This window comes from Engystomops pustulosus, chromosome 2 (assembly GCF_040894005.1).
Source record: "Engystomops pustulosus chromosome 2, aEngPut4.maternal, whole genome shotgun sequence".
Lineage (NCBI taxonomy): Eukaryota > Metazoa > Chordata > Amphibia > Anura > Leptodactylidae > Engystomops > Engystomops pustulosus.
In genome coordinates, this window is record NC_092412.1 from 180,096,508 (window position 1) to 180,121,654 (window position 25,147).

At 41.4% G+C, this 25,147-nt stretch overlaps 1 protein-coding gene across 7 annotated transcripts in view; it reads left to right on the forward strand.

The window, feature by feature from the left end:
• LOC140118964 (membrane cofactor protein-like) overlaps window positions 1–25,147 on the forward strand; it is a 69,595-nt gene that overhangs the window by 39,012 nt on the left and 5,436 nt on the right. For 2 of the 7 annotated variants that reach the window (XM_072137466.1, XM_072137467.1), the window contains exons 7-12: window positions 1,257–1,436; window positions 14,249–14,308; window positions 18,088–18,138; window positions 19,267–19,293; window positions 20,676–20,757; window positions 23,856–23,958. In XM_072137466.1, coding sequence (XP_071993567.1) covers window positions 1,257–1,436; window positions 14,249–14,308; window positions 18,088–18,138; window positions 19,267–19,293; window positions 20,676–20,757; window positions 23,856–23,958 — 503 coding nt within the window. The remainder of the gene's footprint in view (window positions 1–1,256; window positions 1,437–14,248; window positions 14,309–18,087; window positions 18,139–19,266; window positions 19,294–20,675; window positions 20,758–23,855; window positions 23,959–25,147) is intronic. The other 5 variants (XR_011853291.1, XM_072137468.1, XM_072137469.1 and 2 more) reach the window with 5 other exon arrangements.

Here is a 25,147-nt window from a genome sequence, read left to right on the forward strand (position 1 = left end):
GAAAGGAGCAGTTTCCCCCCACCCTTGGGAAACAGCTTCTCCACGTATCCTTTTCAAATGTATGAAAACACCCATCACTTGGCTTAGCGACGCCCCCTGCTCCTCTACAGCCAATTCCAAGTGAGGGGAGTTATTCATATATTTGAAAAGGACACATGGAGAAGCTGTTTCCCAAGGGTGGGGGGGGGGAACTGCTCCTTTCCAGCCACTCCCAGGGGGCAAGTGCCTAGTCACACAGCACATGCTAATGAAAGGTACAATATAACATATCTTTTTTTCTGTAAAACCTATTTTTTTATACAAAAACACTCTGGCAGTGTATGTACTATGCTCTGTGGGGACTGGGGGAGTGCTAAAAATGTGTGTACTAGTGACAGGTTCCCTTTAAAGGGGGAGAAGAGCCAATTTGAAAATTGGATAACTATAAAGCGTTATTGGGTACATTTTCATGGTTATACCACACTTAATTCAAAACACTAAATAATGACCGGTTAAAAAATGTCCAGACCACAGACTGTTGGACAGCAATGATGATCCCAGGCAACCCCAACGAGGGATAATGTAAGGTAGCGTGAGATTAACTACCAAAGTAAGCCACAAGATGGCATTATATATTTTTATAAAGAATAGAAAGATTAAGCAGTAAAAACACTAATGTTTACAGGGCTGCATTCTTACAGGCATCAAAGTTACAAAGCTGAAGCAATATTCAGGAATGTATGCAACACTCGCCCATAGATGTAGCTGGCAATAGCTCTCCGGCATGACAGGGGCCCCCACTCAATGTTTTGGCTATAGATAGCCTCTGTCTGGGGGTGCCCTGAAATAGTAGATAAATTATGTGTTGTTGCAAAACTGCCAATATGTATACAGGGTTACATAGATGTGAAGGTGTATTACATGTATTTAAAATGGGTTTGATAGATGGGCAATATTTTGATATATTGTTGGTTACAATAAATTATTCCATGAGAGAATCTGCAGGGGAAATCACTGATTATGACACAATGAATTTTGTGTGGAGATCTGTGGCTTATTCCCCTTATGCATAAATGGTACCTCATGCTACATCATGATGGATGCCAGCAGCGGGTACATTCCAGTTGCATGGATCCAGGAAGATGCATTGCTGCTCCTTGATTTATTATTCCTCTCATGCAATATAATACAGTTAATTTTTCCTAATATAATCAGAATTTTTGTATTTTACTTTAATATTGGCCAAATCTGTTGTGTCCTATTTTATCTCCATGCAGAAGTCCTATGCGTACCTCCCTATGTGGAGAATTCGGAAAAAGTATCTGGATTCAGTCCTCCGTACATACTAAATTCTGCTGTAACATTTCAATGCCTACAAGGCTTCACCATGACTGGATCGCCTTCTGTAGTTTGCAATGTTAGCAGTCAATGGAATCCTCCTCTACCTACATGCAACAGTAAGTATGTTGCCCATCTCCTTAAAGCGGTATTCCCATCTGGGCATTCACATTCAATTCAATTAATCTACCGTATATATACATTTCTTCAACTGCGTGTTATTTAAAAAAAATTTCCTGTGTGAAAGAACTCCCATGAATGCTTCATGTTGTCCTTAAGAAATGAGCGAACTGTTCTTGGGACATTGGTAACAACCAGCCATTTCATATGCAAAACTATTTGTTTCTCTGTGCAAAAGAAATTTATCATATCTTCAAACATATATATATAATATAATATTTTTTTTTTTTAAATAACATCTAACTCAGGGGTCTCAAACTCGCGGCCCGCGGGCCAACTGCGGCCCGCGGGACAACATTTTGCGGCCCCCACCTGGAAAAGCACCGCCCGCCGTGTATTCACGGCGACGGTCGGGTCGCGCTGCATGGAGAGGGCTCACGGGCTGAGCCCTCTCCATAGCCGGTAAGTCTTTGCTGCATATTGCTTTCACAGCGATGGCTGCCGGCAAAGCTGCCGGCAGCCTCTAAAAGATAGCGGCGCATGGGCGCCGCCATCTTACCTGGGATCGCCGCTCCCCCGGGGGCAGCGATCCGTCTCCATGGTAGCCTCGGGTCTTCCGTAGACCCGAGGCTATTTCGTTTTAACCCCTTCATTACAATGTGCTGATAGCACATTGTAATGAATGAGGAGGAAAATCCCCATATACTGCCATACTGTAGTATGGCAATATATGATAGGATCGATCAGACAACCTAGGGTTAAAGTACCCTAGGGAGTCTGAAAAATAGTATAAATAAAAATAAAAAAAAGTTTTTAAAAAAAAAATTATAATAAAAAAACATTAAATTTCAAATCACCCCCCTTTCCCTAGAACTGACATAAATATAGATAAACAGTAAAAATCATAAACACATCAGGTATCGACGCGTCCGAAAATGCCCGATCTATCAAAATATGATAACGTTTTTTACAATGCGTTTAACCCCGTTACGGAAAATGGCGCCCAAAGTCGAAAATGGCACTTTTTTGCCATTTTGAAAAATATAAAAAACTCTATAAAAAGTGATCAAAAGGTCGTACAGTCCTAAAAATGATATAATTGAAAATATTGTCATATTTCGCAAAAAATGACACCACCCACAGCTCCGTACACCAAAGTATAAAAAAGTTATTAGCGCCAGAAGTTGGCAAAATCAAAAAAATAATTTTTGTACAGGTTTTAATTTTTGTAAATGTATGAAAACATTATAAAACCTATACAAATTTGGTATCCCCTTAATCGTACCGACCCAAAGAATAAAGTAGACATGTCATTTGGGGCGCTCAGTGAAAGACGTAATATCCAAGCCCACAAGAAAATGGCGCAAATGCATTTTCATTGCATTTGGAATTTTTTTCCCGCATGGCATGGAATATTTAATACCATCACTATGAAGTGCAATTTGTTACGCAGAAAACAAGCCGTCACACAGCTCTTTACGTGTAAAAATAAAAAAGTTATAGATTTTTGAAGGTGGGGAGTGAAAAATGGACATGAAAAAACAGGAAAGGGCCCGTAACCGGTTAATCCCCTTCCCTCCGGTACTTGAAAAAGATGAAGTCGCCGCTCTGAACGCACTTGGTGCAAGTCAGAGCGGCGACTTCATCTTCTTCGATGGGAGGGACACGGGGAGGCAAGTACCGGGGTGGAGGGGGGGATGGAGTGTCCCTGACTGGGCTCAGTGCGGTAGGAGCTTGGGACCCCTCGGTGCACAGGACGCTTTCATAGAGAAAACACGTCTCCCCGCTCGGGGCTTTCCTTGCGCTGGGAGACGCCATGACATTTGAATCTGAATAATGATATTTTGTAAGCGCATTTTGTGTGGAAAACTTGATGCGGCCCAGCCTTACCCAGAATCTACCTCGAGCGGCCCCCAGGTAAATTGAGTTTGAGACCCCTGATCTAACTGAAGAATTGTATATATGGCAGATCAATTAAATTAAATCTAATGGCATTGTCCAGATAAGAATACTGCTTAAATTCTAACTGTATTTTTATCCTGTAATCACATATATGGTTATCTGGTATTATGTGGCAAGAAAAGATTTGTACCTGCCTTTTGGATTGTAATTGTGGACTGTGGATACAGATGTCTTCTACACAGAATATTGGGGTACAAGATGTTCCCTATCAGTTCCTCCATCCCACTATGTGATTCTTTAGAACTCTGTCTCTTACTGCAACACAAGCTGCAGCCCTTCCTCCACCTTGTACTGGGCAGTGTAAGCTCTGTGCAGGTAATTTATTAACCCGACATAAAGATGTAGCACCTTTCAAACACAGATTAAGAGCTGCACATAAGAACGGTCCCGGATGGATTCACCAAACATGCAACATGCAAATTCTACTCACATAAAATCAGATAAAAATGCGCATATAGTCAATCCATGAGGACCAGAAGAAGCTGGGTCGGGCTATGTCTGGTGTCCTTGTGGATTGACTATATGCGCATTTTCATCTGATTTTATGTGAGTAGAACCAGGAATAAAGAGTTTTTACTTGTTGAAACTGTCTACGCATTGTCCATACTTATTTCCTGTAAACAGCAAATCTGAATTACAGAGGATATTTGTGGAAAAAGAACTGCAGTAGTTGATGCCAATTGATGTCTCAGCGGGTAAAAATTTCCAGTTTTCTTTTAGTTTAAAAATTACCAGTTTTTTATGTTAAAGCGTAACTGTAAAGTTACTTGACAAAAAAATAGTTTAAGCACACCTCAGGGGAGCCTTTGACAACAATTCTAAGGATACCTATATGAAGCTGCTGTCTGATATATCTATCAGACCTATATGTAAAATCCTCTCCGCTTTTCCTGCAGTGGGCGGGACTTGCAGATTGTGACATCAGCTGAGGCACTTATGCCAGAGCATTGAGGGCATTTTAACATGCATGGGCAGCACAACAGGCAGGACATAAAATCAGTGTTACTAGTACAGATCTAGTACAGAGCAAGGCAGAGAAGATACAGAGTTGATAGCACAGAGCAGTGGAGCTCTGTATCATAGTATATACTGTATATATATATATGTGTGTGTGTGTGTGTGTGTGTGTGTATATATATGTATATATATATATGTATGTATGTATATGTATGTGTATATATATATATATAATATACCGTATATACCGGCGTATAAGACGACTTTTGAAGACAGAAAAATCTTCTGTCTTCTCTGGGGTCGTCTTATACGGCGGCATGGAGAGGGCTCACGGGCTGAGCCCTCTCCATAGCCGGTAAGTCTTTGCTGCATATTGCAGCAAAGGCTTACCGGTAACACCCGCGATCGGTGCTAGCACCGATCGCAGGTGTTTGCACAGCGATGGCTGCCGGCAGCCTCAAAAAGCTGCCGGCAGCCTCAAAAAGACATCGGGGGGGAAAATACTCACCCTCCGTTGGCCCCGATGTCCGCGCTGTGCTGTCTTCAGTCTTCCGCGCCGTCTTCTTTCTTCTGCTGGGCGCCGCCATGTCTTTCCCCGGGTCGGCGCCTAGTATGACGTCAGCAGCGGCGCGTCATACTAGGCGCCTGCCGGGGAAGATCAATGGCGGCGCCCGGCAGAAGAAAGAAGACGGCACGGACATCGGGGGAGCATCGGGGTGAGTATATGTTTATTTTTTTTTTAATGCTGGGCTGTATACTACTGGGGGCTGGGCTGTATACTACTGGGGGCAGTGCTGTATACTACTCGGGGCTGTGCTGTATACTACTGGGGGCTGTGCTGTATACTACTGGGGGCTGTGCTGTATACTACTGGGGGCTGTGCTGTATACTACTGGGGGCAGTGCTGTATACTACTGGGGGCTGTGCTGTAATGGTAATGTTGTTGTTGTATGCCTTATGTTTATGAGCGACAGTTTTCCTGCTGTATACCTGCATGTCATAAGAATTTACATTTAAAAAAGGACCATGTTAAATTCAAATCTGTTTTTTTTTTTAATTTTTACCGGTGTTTTGTATGCGTTGGAAAAGGGGTAGTCTTATACGGCAAATATATCTTAAACTCTATATTTTAAACAGGAAAGTAGGGGGGTCGTCTTATACACCAGGTCGTCTTATACGCCGGAATATACGGTGTGTATGTGTGTGTGTATATATATATATATATATATATATATATATATATATATATATATATATATATATATATATATATATATATATATATATATATATATATATATATATATATATATATGCATGCATTGTGTGCAGGATCTGATAGCAAACCATTAGACTTGATGCATTCAAACTTTCAAACACAACTAGCTCTGCTGCATAAAATTTGAGCCAGTATAAAGAGATTTCCTACCTGTAATTGGACGACCTGAAGCATCTTGTCAGTCATATTCTTGTGACATCACACAAGGTTCTACAGATTTTTTTTTAATTTTTTTTTTTACATGCTGCTGGCAAAAATGAGGACTAATATTCTCCTGCACCCAGCAGCTATAAATCATTTCCTAGTACTCCTCCCAACCCTCCACTCTTCTCCAGTGTCCGGAGACTGATTCCAATGAAACCAATATAAACAAAGTGTGACAGAGCAGCCAGGAGGACAACTTAAAACCCCTGCTAATAAGAGTAAGTTAGAGAATTGCTTATATTAGCTTGTTGCAGAGTTAGGCAAATGTTTTCATACTTTAAAGTTGTTGTTTAATATTTCCTGATGCTCTCTTATACCCCATTACTTTGCAAAGAAGTGCAAAGTAATGCAATCAGCAGAAGAGATTTTCCAAAATCCAAACAAATCACTCCTTGGATCTAGTAACTATTCCTCTGCATCCATCATAGGCAGAAGGATGTAAAGTGTTGAAATGAAGTCTGTGCCCATATGTGCCATCACTTGGTGGGAATCTGTCCCCAGTAAGTTTGGAGAACACACAGTACTCATTCACGCTCTCTTTTAAAGACCTGTCACCAGAATTATACCCTCTCTAAATGCTGGTAAAGGGTTACAAGTACTCTCCATATCACCTCAAATTAGGTGCTAATAAGGTGCTATACCATAATTACAACAGTTTTCTGATATGCAAATTAGCATACTTGACTCTCTTAACCTGGACATGCATTTTTTCCCAGGCTGCCAGTGAACCACACCCTTTTATTTTGAATGACGGTTCTTTGTCTCCTCGAATCTCGGGCACTGCTCTGCCTCCTTGTTTCTGATTGATTTGTCACACTGATAGGACATGCTGTTGTATGGAACCATTACTTAGGGATCGTCTGCCAACATTCCACTAAAGACATATAAAGCTATTTATGCTTATAGGAAATATTGTGTCCAATTTTTTACACGGTACCTTGTGTTACATTCATGTCATGTGTTACATTCATGTCATATTCCATAGAAGTAAACGGACTTGTACAGCTCACCAAACAGCCTCCAGTTCACAGCTGAACTTCACTGAAATATCTTCTGATGAGGGTTCGTTGCTGCCTGGACTGCAGCCCATAAGTTTGTTTGAAAAAAGGAAGAAGGATCCCACCACCATGATAAATATTTTTGATTAAATTAGTTCATGTTGAAAATGAACAGTTTGGTAGTGCCATTCAAACTGGCTGATGCATTTTTGGGCAACCCGAACAAATTGTGTGCCCTTGGGGGCATGCTGTAATTTCGTGTGATAAGATTCATACATGAGGTAGATATGGCAAATTTTAGGGGAGAAAAGAACCTTCGATGATATCACCCTGGTCACATGACATGAAGTGCTGAATAGTGAGGAGGGAGCCGTGGGCATAGGGGTTGTCATTAGAGATGAGCGAGCACTAAAATGCTCGGGTACTCGTTATTTGAGACTAACTTTTCCCGATGCTCGAGTGCTCGTCTCGAATAACAAGCCCCAATGGGAGACTCGAGCATTTTTCAAGGGGACCAAGGCTCTGCACAGGGAAGCTTGGCCAAACATCTGAGAACCTCAGAAAAGGATGGAAACGCCATGGAAATGGACAGGAAACAACAGGGGCAGCATGCATGGATGCCTCTGAGGCTGCTTAATCGCACCATTACGCCAAAACTATGGGCAACAGCATGGCAATGACAGAGTGACTGAATGAGGCTAGATGGCATCTAAAACATGCAATAATTGACCTTGACACTATAGGGGACGGCATGGAGAGGCAGCGGCAGCAGTGGCAGGCTAGAGAATGTCATGGCGACATACCCTAAATGGACTCGGGCTTCACCAAAGGAGGTGAGCAAGAAGCGCTGAAATGATTTCCTATGTGAACAAAAGCTTGACGGTATATTTAGTCGATAACACAGCATGGTGGCAACATAGTGACCAAGTTCCATAACGTATCTGGTGAAACACCCGAAAAATGAGCCTGACACAGCTCTTTTGATAAGGGGACGACATGTGGAGGCAGCCATGGAGACGACTTCCATGATTAAGAGCGATAGTATGGGGCATTCATATTGCGCTGCTATGATTGCAACTGCAGGTCTCCAGCATGACGGCGACAGATGGGCCGAGTTCCACTATGTATCTGGTGAAACACCTGAAAATTCTGCCTGACACAGCTCGTTTGATAAGGGGACCATGTATGGAGGCAGTGAAGTAGTAGTAGATTAAAGGTGCTGCAGTTAAAACTATGTTAGTTGGATCTTGGGATGGAGCTGGCGCTCCGCTGCCAGGCGAGCTTTCGCCAATCCAAGCCCCTGTCTCTAGGCTACTCCCCAAACAGCACTTCTAAGAACCTTTTGTATAAGATCAAGTGTAGTAGCGTTCTTATAAGTTTGGGTTATGGCGGGTGAGGGGAATGTAAACAGATGCGCAAGAAGCGCTGAAATAATATTGGTAAATGATAAAAGTTTGCCAGTATATTTTGTGGATTACACAGCAGGGTGGCGACAAAGTTAACAACAAAGTTAACAACATGTGGAAGCCATGAAAACAACACAAAATTCTGCCTGACACAGCTCGTTTGATAAGGGGACCATGTATGGAGGCAGCTATGTGGACGACTTTTGGAGGCAGCTATGGCGATTGAGGTGTGGAGGTAGCAATGGAGACAACGTGTGGAGGCAGCTAAAAGGACGACGTGTGGAGGCTGCTATGGAGACAATTTAATTTGGATAGTGCCTGTATGTGGCAGTCCAAAAAAAGTTTTCAAACCGGAGGACCGGGTAGGTGGCCCTCCAGAAAAATTAAATACATAGAGGAAATAGCCAATTTCCTCTGCTTTAGTGTACAAAGAGGAGGTGAAGGAGGACAATGAGGAGGAGGAGTGCATACATTATTCAGGTTGAGCTTCTTTCACCTGGTGGAGAATGGAAATCCTGAGAAATCCAGGCTTTATTCATCTTGATAAGCATCAGCCTGTCGACAGGCGTGTACGCTTATCGGTGATGATGCCACCAGCTGCACTGAAAACCCGCTTGGACAACACACTAGCGGCAGGGCAGGCAAGAACCTCCAAGGCGTACAGCGCCAGTTCGTGCCACATGTCCAGCTTTGAAACTCAGTAGTTGTAGGGAGCTGTGTGATCATTTAGGACGATGGTATGGTCAGCTACGTACTCCCTCACCATCTTTCTGTAAAGATCAGCCCTACTCTGCCGAGACTGGGGACAGGTGACAGTGTCTTGCTGGGGTGACATAAAACTGGCAAAGGCCTTATAAAGTGTACCCCTGCCAGTGCTGGACAAGCTGCCTGCTCGCCTACTCTCCCTCGCTACTTGTCTCGCAGAAGTACGCCCTCTGCTGCTAGCGCTGTCAGAAGGGAAATACTGTTTCAGCTTGTGCACCAGGGCCTGCTGGTATTCATGCATTCTCACACTCCTTTCCTCTCCAGGGATGAGAGTGGAAAGATTTTGCTTGTACCGTGGGTCCAGGAGAGTGAATACCCAGTAATCGGTGCTGGAATAAATTCTTTGAACGCGAGGGTCACGGGATAAGCAGCCTAGCATGAAATCTGCCATATGTGCCAGAGTCCCAACGCGCAAGAATTCACTCCCCTCACTGGCCTGACTGTCCATTTCCTCCTCCTCCTCCAAATCCTCCAACTCCTTTTCTTCTGCCCATACACGCTGAACAGTGAAGGACTGAACAATGGTCCCCTCTTCTGTCTTGCCAACATTCTCCTCCTCTTCCTCCTCATCCTCCTCCACCTCCTCTGATATGCGCTGAGAAACAGACCTGAGGGTGCTTTGGCTATCAACAAGGGAATCTTCTTCCCCGTCTCTTGTGACGAGCGCCAAGCTTCCGACTTCATGCTGACCAGAGAGTTTTTCAACAGGCCAAGCAGCGGGATGGTGAGGCTGATGATGGCGGCATCGCCACTGACCATCTGTGTTGACTCCTCAAAGTTACTCAGCACCTGACAGATATCAGACATCCACGTCCACTCCTCATTGACTTGAGGAAGCTGACTGACCTGACTACCAGTTCTGGTGGAAGTTGACATCTGGCAGTCTACAATCGCTCTGCGCTGCTGGTAAACTCTGGATACCATGGTTAATGTTGAATTCCACCTCGTGGGCACGTCGCACAACAGTTGGTGAGCGGGCAGTTGAAGGCCGCGCTGCGCTGCCCTGAGAGTGGCAGCATCTGTGCTGGACTTCCTTAAATGCGCACATATGCGGCGCACCTTCGTGAGCAAATCAGACAGATTGGGGTATGTCTTGAGGAAACGCTGAACTATGAGATTTAACACATGGGCCAGGCATGGCACATGTGTCAGTCTCCCGAGTTGCAGAGCCGCCACCAGGTTACGTCCGTTGTCTGGCTTCAGGTTCAGCGGTGCCAGCCACAGATCAGTCTGCGCCGTGATGCCCTGTAATAGCTCTTGGGCGGTGTGCCTTTTATCGCCTAGGCTCAGCAGTTTGAGCACCGCCTGCTGTCGCTTAGGGATGGCACTGCTGCTGTGCCTAGAGCTACCGACTGATGGTGCCATGCCCACGGATGGTAATTCGGAAGAGGAGGCATAGTAGGCCTTTGAGACCTGGACCGAGGTAGGCCCCGCAATCCTCGGCGTCGGCAGTATATGACCAGCCCCAGGGTCAGACTCGGTCCCAGCCTCCACCAAGTTAACCCAATGTGCCGTCAGCGATATATAGTGGCCCTGCCCGGCAGCACTCGTCCACGTGTCCGTGGTCGGGGCACGGATGATGTTGTCTGACACGTGCTTGTGCAGGGCTGGGACGGCACATCGGGAAAAGTAGTGGCGGCTGGGGACCGAATACCGAGGGGCGGCCGCCTCCATGTGGTTTCGAAAGCCCTCGGTCTCTACCAGCCTATAAGGCAGCATCTCCAGGCTAAGCAGTTTGGAGATGTGGACGATGAGGGCTTGGGCGTGTGGGTGGGTTGCACTATACTTCCTTTTGCGCTTCAGTGTCTGGGGTATGGAGAGCTGAACGCTGGTGGATGCTGTGGAGGATCGTGGAGGTGAAGATGGGGTTTTTGCACGGGAGGTGTTTGGGCCGGGGTCCTGGGCAGGGGGCTGACTAGCAGATGACACAGGGGAAGGAGCAGTGGTGTGCCCGGCCGGAGGTGAACGGGCTTGGTGCCATTGAGTGGGGTGTTTAGCATTCATATGCCTGCGCATACTGGTGGTAGTTAAGCTAGTAGTGGTGGAACCCCTGCTGATCCTGGTTTGGCACAGGTTGCACACCACAGTCCGTCGGTCATCCAGTGTTTCTTTAAAGAACCTCCAGACTTCTGAAAATCTAGCCCTCACCACGGGAGCTTGACTACGTGAAACATTTGGCGCTGATGCACCAGCTCTGGCCCTGCCTCTCCGTCTGGCCCCACCACTGCCTCTTCCAACCTGTTCTGCTATAGGACTCGCCTCCGTCTCGGAAGCACTGTGTTCACCCGGCCTATCTGTCACCTCATCATCCTCCGATCCCTCAGTCTGCTCCCCCCTCGGACTACCTGCCCTGACAACAACTTCACCACTGTCTGACAACCGTGTCTCCTCATCGTCCGACACCTCTTTACACACTTCTTCCACTACGTCAATAATACGTCAGACTGCGACCGTTGGAAAACCTGGGCATCGGAAAATAGCTCAGCAGCAACTGGACAAGTGGTTTGTGACTGTGGGAAGGGTCCAGAAAACAGTTCCTCAGAGTATGCCGGTTCAAATGCAAAATTTTGCTGGGTGGGGGCAGACTGGGGGGAAGGAGGCTGAGGTGGAGGAGCTGGAGGAGTGCTGATTTCGGTGACATGGGTGAACTGCGTGGAAGACTGATTGGTGGACAAATGGCTAGAAGCATTGTCCGCAATCCACGACATCACCTCTTCGCACTGTTCTGGCCTCAACAGTGCTCTACCACGAGTCCCAGTAACTTGAGACATGATGAACCTAGGGAGTGTAGCTCTGCGGCGTTCCCCTGCTCCCTCATCAGCAGGTGGTGTCTCAACCCGCCAAACGTAAAAAAAAAAATAAATCAGAAGACTGTGCCTAATTCAAATCAAACCCCTAATAAAGTGTTTGAGGTGGATATGTGTGTCACTAAGAGCTAAACACAACGGTCGCAAGTCTCCCTGCAAATTCCTCACAATATGGTACTAGCTGCACTACTAATGGCAGCAAGCCTAGCCACAAGCAAACCAAAAAAAAGTAAAATATAACGCTACTGTAGGCCTAAATAAGCCGTTGGGGTTCTCCTATGGCTATTTTCTAGCCTACACTGAAAGCACACTGCTTTGCCAGATTACTTTGAGTTATAAAAAGAAATAAATGAAAAAAAAAATAAATCAGCAGACTCTGCCTAATTCAAATCAAACCCCTAATAAATTGCCCCACTTCGGTGTTTGAGGTGGATATGTGTGTCACTAAGAGCTAAACACAACGGTCGCAAGTCTCCCTGCAAATTACTCACAATATGGTACTAGCTGCACTACTAATGACAGCAAGCCCAGCCACAAGCAAACCAAAAAAAAGTAAAATAAAACGTTATTGTAGCCCTAAGAAGGGCCGTTGGGTTCTTGTAGAATCACTCCTGCCTAACACTATTCTAATAGAACACCCTAATGCTTTCCCTGACCAGCAGCAGCTCTCTCCCTAGCGGCATCCAGACAGAGAATGATCTGAGCAGCGCGGGCAGGGGCTAGTCTATTCCAGGGTCACCTGATCAGGCCAGCCAACCACTGCTATCGACGTGTAAGGGTACCACGTCATGCTGGGTGGAGTGCAGAGTCTCCTGGCTTGTGATTGGCTCTGTTTCTGGCCGCCAAAAATCACAACGGCGGGAGGTGCCATTTTCTCGAGCGGGCGAAGTATTCGTCCCAGCAACGAGCAGTTTCGAGTATCAAGCTCGAACGAGTATGTTCGCTCATCTCTAGTTGTCATGTATTCAATAGGGCTGTATTGGAACCTAGCTCCAGCTGTATTTGTGAAAATGTGGTGACCAGTTCCCTTAAAACTACCTGACTTCTAGATGACATCCATACTACCACTAAGTGGTTCTCTATTTTTCACAATGGCAACAGACTAAAGGAACTAAAGAACATGTTGAGTCCATTGCAATTTAAGAAATTGACCTATGACATTGAGAATGTTTTTACATCTGATGTAGTTTTTTATATTATAGTATTTATTACTAGTAATAAAATGGTTATAATTACTTAGTGATGAACACTCTGTCGAGCACTATGTAGGTACGCGTTAGAAAATGGTATAATGGTGGTTGATTGTACGTAAAATGTTTTTAGACATTTTTGTCCATTGACAGGATTAAGCTTTTTAACTCTGTTAAAATTACTCTATGAGAACTGAAAAAAGTAATGCCAGCTGTATATTATAGAACCCTAACTGCAAGGGTCCATATTCGTCTAATTTTTGTGATCAGTCCTGATTCTGACCATTCATTCAAGTGGTTATAAAGAGGGTGGTTGAAGACTCTAGGGGTATAGTGATCATGGCACTAAGGGGTTGCCTAGTATTGCCCTCTCAATCTGATGAGCTGTGATGCTTATTAGCTATAGAATAACTAGAAAAAGGCATAAAGGAATAATACTGTCATAATACTGCAATACAACTATTACAGTGTACTGCATGAGCAATCAAAAGTTCACAGGATCAAGTTTCCTAATGGGTTTTAAGTTAAAATTTCATTAGGTGTTTTTAATACATTATCGCAGTCCAAAGTAGTTTAGGTGTTGTAGATGACGTTTTTTTTAAACTTTCTTACAAGTAATATGCAGTTAACACATCAGATTTTTTACATTAGTTGTAAGTCAAAGCCAGTGTGGTGTATACGTTATTTTGTGATGTTTACTTGTGTCATCGACCCTTGAGCAGACTTCATGAATGCAAAAAATTACTGTCAAAACCACAAAAATGGACAGGAGTATGACTGCTTTGAGATCCTTGTGTGTGCATGCCTATAGAAATTAATGTATCTGTGATGTGCGCTATCTTTTCACTTTACAGCAGACCATTAACCAAAAGGCGTCTTTGTGCATCTAGTAAACAACTAATAGAGCTGTAAGCTAAAATATATATAAATGTTTACTAAAATCTGTTTTGCTGTAGCTAAAATAACAGCTTTTTTGTGTCTGTATTAATAACAAGTAAGGCTCTATTCACATCTGCATGCAGCAGCATCCGTGATGTCCTCATAATAACTCAATCTATAAATAATCAAAGCATGACTGAAGCTATCCCTTCCATACATGGACCTTATGTTCATTTTCTGTACTTTATTTCCATTACCTTCTTCTATAACAGAAGAGCGTAATGGAAAGACCTGACTCTGATGTGAACTGGGCCTAACTTGCAGATAATTTAACATTTTGCTGACACGTTTCTTTTGATATCAGAAAATGTTACAACTACTGCTACTACAACAGCAACAACGAAGAAAGTGACTGAAGCTGGAGGTAACACTCGAATGTTCAATGATCATAAGAAGAATATCTAAACCCTCAAAATGTTTTTAAAATTAATTAAAAGAAAGACACATTTTGCCTTGTTACATTAATTTGTAAATGGGCTTTCACGTCAAACAGGTTTAGATATTCTGTACATCTATAAATAGAATCTAGTAGTGCATGCTTTTAAGATTTGCTTCTGTCAACGGGATGCATGGTCATTTTGTGGTGGTTTGTAGTTTCCATATTGGTGTTTTGGTTTAAATCTTACTTTGTGTGCATGGGTCTTGTCCTGTTGTTGTAAATACATAATTTCTTAATTAATCATTTTTAATTAAAATTGTAAATCTGATTTGTGGCTCACCTCAAGCTTTTTTAGCTTGTCCTTCAAAAGTCTTATCTATAGTATGTGTGTATATGTATGTGTTTAAGAAATCTACAACATGATTTAACCCCTACAAAGCACCAAAAGGGCCTTGTAGAGGTTAAATGGCCACAAGCCGGCATATTGTCAAAGATAAGCTGCTGAATACTGCTAAAAAGTCTTTAGTCTTTATGTAAATTAACCTGAAGTGCTCAGGGGGTTGTGTGGGCGTGTAATCGAAACATGAAGGTTCTCTGCTAACATGTCACCAACCCCCTGCCCAACGGAGTCCTTCCGGCTAGTTTTTATAAAGTTTAACTCTATTTGGACTGCTCACTGGCCGGAGACCCTGGGGAGAAGGGAGATGCGGTTCGTTACCGCTTCGCCCTTCTCCACTTCTCACAGCATCGCGCTGAATGAGCGCGATGCAGCGAAGAGCAGAGCTGGCGCAGCTGCCAGCTCCATACACTCGTCAGTCACGTGACCACCGGGTTAAACAGAGCTGCTGGGTCTAATTAGACCCAGTACAGTTCTGATCAGAATCCCCAGTGACAGGTGGTCATTTCCCCTGTAACAGAGGCTTTTATAGATGCATCAGTTCCGGGGAAAAACTTGTAAAACAAAAAAATAAAGTAAAATTTAAAAAAAAGGGGGAAATGTCCCCCAGGGGTCTTTTATGACCTCATGGGGGACATGTAAAGTAAAAGCACAAACACAAAAATAAAGTAATATTCATAAAAACACAATGACAGGTGCCCATATAATTAAAAAAAAATCCCCTGCTACACTACAAAAAGCATCGCCATAGTCGCCCCGTTTGCCCAAGGCTATACATGTTATATATCAAAACGACTGAAACAAAATACGTGGGGAATTTATTAATAATGTTCATTTTGAGTTCATTTTAAAAAAAAAAAAGTACTCTAACTTACAAAAAAAGCCTTTTTCCTTTTTTACTCATCCAACAAGAAACTGTGGTAATACTTAGATATTTGTTATCCACGGTTCCCAGGGCCCCTTCGTACTTCAGATTCACAGGCTTAGACTGTCTCCCCCTCCCCCCCTGCTCCTTGTTGATGTACTGGGAGTCTACTGATGTAATTGTTCACATATGGAAAGTTACACGTTGGAGCAATGCCCATCCCGTCTCTCCTGCTTAACCTCTTGACGCTCAGTGTCCGATATATATTGGACCCGGTCAGCGTTACGGCAGCATTTAACATGCCGCCCTGCACCGTTTTCGGGGGCGACGATCGTTGTTATGGCATTTCTGGTATACGATCGGGACCCCAGAGATGCCTGAAGGCAGCGCCTGAAAGATGGCATCTCTGACGTAATCTTTCAGGCACAGTGTCAGTCTATGCATGTGCATAGGCTGACACTGCTAATACTCTGCAATGCATCAGTATTGCAGAGTATTATCATGAACAAGCAATCAGATGATTGCTTGTTCATGTCCCATGGTGGAAGTGGTAAAAAAAAGTAAAAGAAAAAAAAAAGTTTTTCCATAAAAAATAAAGTAATCACTAAAAATGCCCATAAGCCCCATAACATATAAAGAGACTTATAACTCTAAAAGAAAAGTCTAAATCATAACACAAACCCCACATATATAGTATCACTGTGTCTGTAACAACCCGTAGAATAAAACGAAATAATTATTGAACCCCGCACAATGAACGCCGTAAAAAAACTGTTAAAAACCTGCCAAAAATTATTATTTTTACGTATTGAATCCCAAAAAAAATAATAAAAAGTGATCAAAAAATATGTGCTGCAGAATGTTACTGTTGCAAAGTTCAACATCTCCCGCAAAAAACAAGCCATCAACCAGCTCTGTAGCCAAAAAGTAAAAATGTTATGCCACTTGGAAGACGGCAATGCAAAAATGATATTTTTTTTTTCCCACATTAGGGTTTTATTTGGCAAATTTAGTAAAACGTATTCGTTTCGACCCATACAATGAAGATAACATGTTTATTAGGCTTTACGGTGAACATGAAAAATAAAAAGGAAAAAATCCAGTAAAGAATTGATTATTTTCTACTCTTGCCCTCAAAAAAAAAGTTCTAAAATTTCAACAATAGGGGATCCCAATCACAAAATGGTAACACTGGAAAAAGCATCTTATCCCGCAAAAAAAATGCCGTCACATGGCCCCAATAATGAAAAAGTGAAAATTTTATAGCCTACAAAAGGAGCCAATGAGGAAACTAAAATCCTGGAAGCTGCATGGCGCTCCTTCCCTTCTGCGCCTTGCTGTGCGCCCATAAAACAAGTGGGGGGGTCTCTGTACTTGGGAGAAATGTATGGTGGATTTTCTTTTTATCTTTTGGCAATGTGTAAATTTTAGGGCTAAATGAACGTATAACCGGTACAATTTGACCATTCTAAATTCCACCTTCATTTTGATTTCATTACTATCACATTCAATTTGTAAGCCGCGTGACATCAAAATAAATTATCCAAACATTTCAAAAATTATGAAAATTTAAAGTAGACATATGGGAAATGTTATTCAGCAACTTATTTAGGTGGTAAATCTATCTGCCTGAAAACGCAATGATTTCAAATTTCGACAATGGCAAATTTTTCATAAAATTCATAATTTTTTTTGTAAATAAACGAAAAACATATCAGCCAAAATTTACCACTAAAATGTAGTACAATATGTGGGGAAAAAACAATATCAGAATCGTTTTGATAAGTAACAGTGTTCAAAAGTTATAACCAAGCGACGCAAGTCAGAATCCAAAAAATCGGGCTGAGCCTTAAGCTTTAATCTGGCTACGTCCATAAGGAGTTAATGTTATGTATACTGGTAAACAGGGCCATTCTGTTTACCTCTGCCTGCTCAGTATACATCTATGGGCACTTTCAATGTATACATTTTATTTATTTTTTTAATATATAGTTGAATCTAGTCTTGGTGTTGATTCATATTGGCGTTTTTTTTATTTTTCATATCAATGATTTATCAGATTGGATTTCTCTTCACTGGTTTGGTTTTTTTTTGCTTTTTTTTTCTTTTTGTCCCATTCTTTTAAATTGGCTTTTTCACACTTGAGGGTTTCTACAATGAGCAGGGGTCAGTGGAAAAACTGTAGAACCTGTCCTTTTTCTTTTCACCAAAAACATTGGATCAGTGGGAAAAAAACGAAAAAAGTCCTGAAAAAAACTATAAAAAAGCGTTCAGAAAGACATTAGTCAAAAATCCCTGAAATAAGGAAGAGGAAACCAATCTGTATATGTCCATAGGCCAAAATAGATTGAATGAGAAATTGCTATTGTGAAAAACAAACGCCAATGTGAATCTTCCCTTCGAGTTTTGAAGATGCAGCTCTGTAATATAAATAGACATGCCTTTCACATGCTGTACTTAGGGAGTTGCTCTTCTTTGAAATTCCTGTTTATTGAATCCCAGGTTCAACTGTGTTCCCTAAAACAACCAAACAGAACAATGAGGAAAATGAAGGTAAAATGGAAATCCTTAAACAAAGAATTTTATAGGTTGATAGATGGGTGGATTGCAGTACCCAATAACCCTGTTATGTACAATATTACAATAGTGTATCTGTGTTTCTAGTAAATCAAGTCAAATACATATTCTAAAAAGTTGAGCTGCAGTTATCTATTTCAGCAACTACTCAGAACAGGCCCATCTGCTTTCTGCACTGTACTCTGCTCCAGTATCATAGGTTACAGTATTTACTTTGAGTTTTCAGTTTTTTTTTTTTTGTTTTTTTTTTTTTACCACATTGTATTCAAAATGTTTTTAAGGCACTTTTACGTATATAGTATATGCCTCAACAGAGAGCTGCTAAGACTCTGCCAGGGTTCACAGGAGCGCCCTAGTGATGAAGCCAAGTTCAGAACATGTTGACTGTACAGCCCATGCACATTACTAAGGTGTACTAACCTCGGATCCATCACTGAAATCTATAAGGAGCGCCAGAGATGAATCTCAAAATGGCAGATAAATAAATATGTATGGGAAACTTTCATAAAAACACAGCTTAAAAATATGGTAACTGTGTTGTGATTGTGGTTTAAAAAAAAAAGGGGAAATGACTTTCTCACATTACTGTTTTGTATGACAGCACAGTGACACGGATGCATGCAGCCTCTGGGGGAACACTTGTGCCCCAAGCATCCACCCAAATCACCCACATTCTAGTAAACCACTGTGTTTATGCACCTCTCTCGCTCAGAGATCCTCCCCCCTAACATTGATGAGGAACTGTTTTTCCTTGGTTCACATTATATTGGTTACATGACAATAAACCAACAGGACTAATAACAGGTCATGTAAAGGCTGATAAGAGGTCAAAATCTGTGTAAGATAGAACCAAAAGGTTCTATTCTCTATTATAAACAGTAATGTTTTTTAGAAGGAGTTACAAAAAATGATGGGAAGTGAGGGACAGGGATTCTGGTATCAAAGCCAGATTAACAGCTGAAAAACTGACCAGACGCAACTAAAGGTTATTTATTTAGCACTGGTTACTTATTTATGCTGGGGTGCTGAAAATGATACATGTTTTGTTTGTATGTAATATACTTTGTCTGATCTTCTGATTTGATATTTTTCTTTTTGTTACAGGAGAAAATAATGTTGGTGCTATCGTGGGTAAGGCAGATTTTTTTTTCTATGCTAACCATTCAATTATTGCATTCATTACTTTAATGCTCTTGCTGTATAAGAATACAATGGTAACACTGTTAAATGAAGTGGTTTTGTGAAGCAACAATAACTGTCTTTGTAGAGTTGACTGCATCTGTAATGTCCGAATATAACATCTGTGAGTTTTCCTTGACTGTAGTACTTTTGACCCGTCTTTAATCCATCAAATGTTATTGTTTGTGTGATGAAATTATACAATTTTCCAATATACTTGCTGTATCAATTCCTCATAGTTTTCTGGATCTCTGCTTGCTGTTCTGCTATAGAAAGCTTTGTTGTTTACTTCCAGTGGACAGAAATCTGACCATGGTCTCACAGGTGCTTGGCTCGTTGGTATCATAGAGTAATCAGAGCCGTGTGATATAGCGAGCCCAGCACTGGTGTGACCACAGCAGATTGCTGTCCACTGGAAAAAAACACTGAGACTTTCTATAGCAGGACAGCAAGTAGAGATACAGAAAGTATATTGGAAAATTGTATAACTTTTCATCATGCAAACAAAAAAATGTATTTGCTGAAATGCGGAATGTTCCGAGTAAGCTGTTCCCGACCGGGTCCTGGTGCATGGAGGGCCTGGCCGAGGCCTCTCCATAGCCGGTAAGTCTTTGCTGCATATTGCAGCAAAGGCTTACCAGTAACACCCGCGATCGGTGCTGGCACCGATTGCGGGTGTTTTCCCGACGATCGCCACCGGCAATGGTGCCGCAGGCTTCAAAACGATGGGCGCTGCCATCTTGTCAAGGGTCGTCGCTCCCTGTGACATCATCGGGTCAGAAGATAAAGCACAGACACTAGCAATGCTTTACTATACATTACTCACAGACATGAGCAGGGGGAGGAGAGGGGAGGGGGAACAGTGGTGACATCACTGCCTCTGACCATGTGATCAGCCTCATTTACATAATTAAAACAAGATGATTTTAGGTTGATTAATATATGAATTGATAGATAAGATAAAGGCTGGGATGGAGTCCTTGTGAGCTGCTCCCACAGGTAGTGGTGACAGAAATAGTGACAGACCTGATGAAAGGTTTCCTTTTAAGTCATAATTTTAATTTTAATTTTTTTTTTTTGTTTGTTAGTTTGTTTTTTTTTTTTTTTTGTTTGTTTTTTTTAAATCTCTGTAGGGAATTGTCTAATTTAAGAAGGTTGCCTTATATTATTTGAAGTTATTTGCTTGGAATAATTAGTAATACAATTTTCTAATCTAGATGCTTTTAAATTTTGCTAATGTACTACGCTGAATATTGAAAGTTTTGGTTAACACAAACAGGAGCATGACCTGTAGTAAAGTTGCATTTTATGTAACATTGCTGTATTTTTTTAAGGAGGAGTTATCACTGGAATTATTGGAATTCTGTTTGCAGTCCTAGCAATTTTTTATGTGTGCTGGTATAAGAAAAGAAGAGGGTGAGAATTTTTAATATGAAAAGACTTAATATACCACAGATCAGAGTACAAAAAAAAGACTAAATTGCTCTAAATTGTTCCCCATTTATAAAAAAATATATAAATATTCCCAAAAATTTATTTTTTATAATTTTTATAAAATGATAGTACAACTGAAGATGACTTTTGTAATGTAAGTTACAGAAAAATTAAATACAGAAAAGGTCTCCTTCACCTATTTGGCTGCTACCGCTTTCTCTACTTCCTGCACTTGCCACAATCTAAAATTATTAATATATGGAGACAAACGAAGTCACATGGAGACAACATTTTTGGCTTCATAGGTCACTGTTGCCTATAGAAGTCTATTGAGAAGAAGTAGCTGTGAAAAGCTCTAGAAAGTTTTCTATGTTGCCCCAGTTTTGGATTCATAGCTACAGTGTTCATTACTGGTACATTATGCCATCCTTGATGCTGTTGCTTTTCAAAGTTTGATAAAGAGGATGGGAGAACAGAGTATTTCTTACCTTTGTAATGAGTATAGGGGATATTATAGCTGCTAGTTTCCTGCTTCCCTCTTCTCCATAGACTTCCATAGGCAGCAACTGATCTCTCTGTGAACCTGAAAAGCCTCTTTTTATATTAGTCTCTAAAAAGGGGTTGTCTCCCTATAAACACCTATTTCTTATCCACAAGTGTCTGTAAAATTGGTTGAGATAACAAAAAGGATCCCTTCATTGTCTTAACTTTATGGCCTTCCATTAGATGTGTAAAGTCGATCCGTTAGATTGAGTGATGGCAGTAGTGAAACTGGGAAACCGTGGGTAAAGGGACACCTATAGCAGGTAAAATAAGTATTGAACATGTCACCAGTTCTGTAAGTAAATATGTTTTACAAAGGTTATTGACATGAAGTTCTCACCAGTTGTTGGTAACAACTGATGTATCTTTCACACTTGCAATGAAATCACGCCATAGATACTCATAAATTTAAACCTGTGTAACAATGAAACATGGCACAAGTATCCAACACGTGAAGAAAGAGAGTTGCAAAAAGCGGTGGAAAACCATGACAACTGAAATCAATCAGTAATTTGCAAGCAATATTGTAACATAGTGAAAGAATATCAGCTGGTTCAACTGATGACCTATAAAACCTTGTCTTACCAAGGTGCCACACAACATCTCTGGGTGGGTAAGCTACAGAAAGACCTCAAAGTAACAGGTGCAATTGTTAAAAAATAACCAATGCACACAACCTCCATGTCCTGTATGAACGCTCACCGCCTTGCAATAAACAATAAAATTCATAGGTGGGAACATCATAGTGTGGACTGTTCTTAATCATATGGGAAAATATGCAACATTTTCCAGGATGGGATAAGGAAAACCATGCCTCTTTTAGCTACCTTGTAAGGCAGCTCCCTTGACATCAAGCATGACCTACAAGAGGTCTCTGCAGGTTTAAAACCAAACCAGTATATCTATTCCATCATCATCATATTCTAATCTGGTATAGATATACTGGTTTGGTTTTAATCCCGCATCATGTCTTGATGTCAAGGGTGCTCCCTTACAAGGTAGCGAAGAGAGCTGTGGTTTTCCTTATCCCATCCTGGAAAACTTTGCATATTTTCCCAGAATTCCTCTAGTGGAGCATCCATAGATAAAACAATTCACATGCCTACACGGTGGCCGTGGTTGGCAGTCTCCGTAAGGAGCACTCTTACTTGATATAATTGAATTAAAGAAGAGAGCACAACTATGATGAAGCTAAAATGATGGACATTTCAGCAACACAATGATCCCAGCATACAGCCAAGGAAATGCTCATTTGGTTTCAGAGAAACAAAATTAAGCTGGTGGGGCGGCCCAGACGGTCAACTGCCCAGAATCCAATACTTAATCTATGGAAAGAACTAAAGTTCAGAGTTCATAGGAGCCCAAAAACCTTTAGAATTTAAAGAAAGAATGGGCCAAAATCCTACCTGACATGTGACTACTTTCTCCATACACGAGATGAGTCTTGAAGCTGTCATCTACAACAAAGGCTTTTGTACAAAGTATTAACCCTTTAATGACCACTATATGGACTTTTTATGGCAATCATTCAGGGTACTTTGGTACTAGTGTCCTGTTGCTGCTGGGGCTCCCAGTCCTGGGACTAAAACTCAGGAATGGAAAATCTGTGATCCTCGGTTTTTAATTCCTTAGACATCTTGGTCAAACTTGGACTGCAGTGTGTAAAGAGCTGCAGAGGGAGTGAGCTCCCTCTGCCACTCATCGACACCCCGCAGCTTCAATTGTGGGTTGTTGTTCGTGTCGCAGGAAGGATGCCTATGCTAATTGAAGCCAGTCAGGGATGGTATAATGTACTGCACTACATAAGAGATATTATGTGAGTGTCCCTTGTGGGATAACGGCACAAAAAGTTGACAATTAGCCTTTAAATGCAGATCTAATAAATTGTCTATTGTTAAATAGATATGCAAGAGGGCTCAGCCTTCTTAAGAAATGCTTAATGGAACATGACGTACAATTACATCTTGGTGCGTTAAAGGTTTAAAATTATATTTACAAGAAAATTGGTGACTTGTTGGATAATTACTACACCTGCTTTATAAAACCAAAGGCACTATGGAAAATGTACAGTGCAGTAGTGCTGCGAACTAGAGGATGGAATGGGGGTATGACGGAATGTGCTTGGGGGTTCGAGTTTTGTTTTTCCAGGGGAATAAACAACATCTCGCTACATCTGTTTTAGTTGCCTTTTTGCGTGTTTTCTATTTTAAAATCATTGTGGAACATCTTTTCATAGAACTCTGCTATCCCCCATAAAGTATATTGATACCCTGGTAAACAGTGTGTTACACACTAATTTTATAAGGGAACTGCTGATATCCAACCCTTCCGCTCCCAGTTATTTTATGTAGTTTTACATTTCTGGGAGGAATAGCAGCAGAATAGATTATTTTAGAATTCTTATTTTGTAAGAAATGCAAAACTGGCATTTCAAGAGAGCTGACTGGTTTTCTTTAAACGTCTTATTAATAATATGCTAATATTGTATTACATTAATGTATACCATATACAATTCTTTTGTTCTTAAATTTGTGTAGCGGTGGTTATGTAGGACCAACTCGAAAGAACCATGAAAGTGGCAGATCAAGTAGCCATCAATCACCTATAGAGCAGTGTGATATGCAGCAGATAGAAGCACAGGTAGAGCTGTCCCTGTCTTTGTTCTATGAACCTTATCTGGAGACTCTATCGCTGTGTCATTAAGTGTTGTCCTGTCACATACTAATATCATTTTCTAGTTGAAAATTACCTTAACATAGGCATGGCTTTGCTGCAGGTCATAGATCGAGGATAAAAACTTTCAGTAGATCTGAGCTTATTCTGAATTATTGTATTGCATATTTAAAAGGGTTGTCCACCTCTCACACAAAATAAAAAAAAAAATAACACTTACCGTAACTAAAGGCTGCATATTGTTCAAACCAAAAATGTATATATACGCCAGCCTTGGCAGTCTGAGGAAATGGGTAGGATGGCAAATGGAGATGAGGGAGCAAATGCAGTGAGGTGCAGCAAATGTGGATAGCTTGTGGAAGGGTAAGAAGGTTACACTTCTTCTGTTAAATTGTACTGTAGATTAGAAACCAGGGCAGTTAATGGGGTAAAATGGACAAACAAATCTGTGTAGCAGTAGGATGGATTTTAGAGCTCTGAGATTAGCGAGCAGGAGACTAAGTTGTAGGAAATGACACAAGATGAGAATGTAACCGTGGGAATGAAAGGGTTTATTTGATGAAAGTAAGCAGACTCTAGATATATTTTTGAACTGCAGGTGGCACGAGCGATTTGCAACTCTTTGACTTAAAAACCATGTATAAGTTGCAACTAGTTTTTCTTACATTAATGAAAAACTGAAAAACATTTTGTCTAGGTTTGTGACTTTTTATAAAATCGCACTCCAGAAATCTGTATTCACATAATAAATTCTGGAATAAGTTGGCAAAAAGTTGCTAATTTTGCACACATTTTCACATTTAATAATTTTAACACATTTAACAGATGTTACTGTACCAATACACCACCATTAGGTTTAAGCAAGTTGATATTTAAGAGCAGAGATGATTTTTTTTTTTTTTTAGATTTATCAGTGTTTGAGAGCAGAACTTTTCTAGTTGTCCATGGTCAGGGAATTTTCATTACGGATGGTTTTCCAATTAAGGTCGCCGTGCAGGCTTGTGGTAGACTAATAGCCATTTTTGTCTCCTCTAGGGAATTCTGGAAAATATGCAAATAAGTTTTCCAAGATGGGACAAGGAAAACTACGCCTCTTTTGCTACCTTGTAAGGCAGCTTCCCTACCATGAAGCATGAGTTTCGGGTAGCCTAATGGC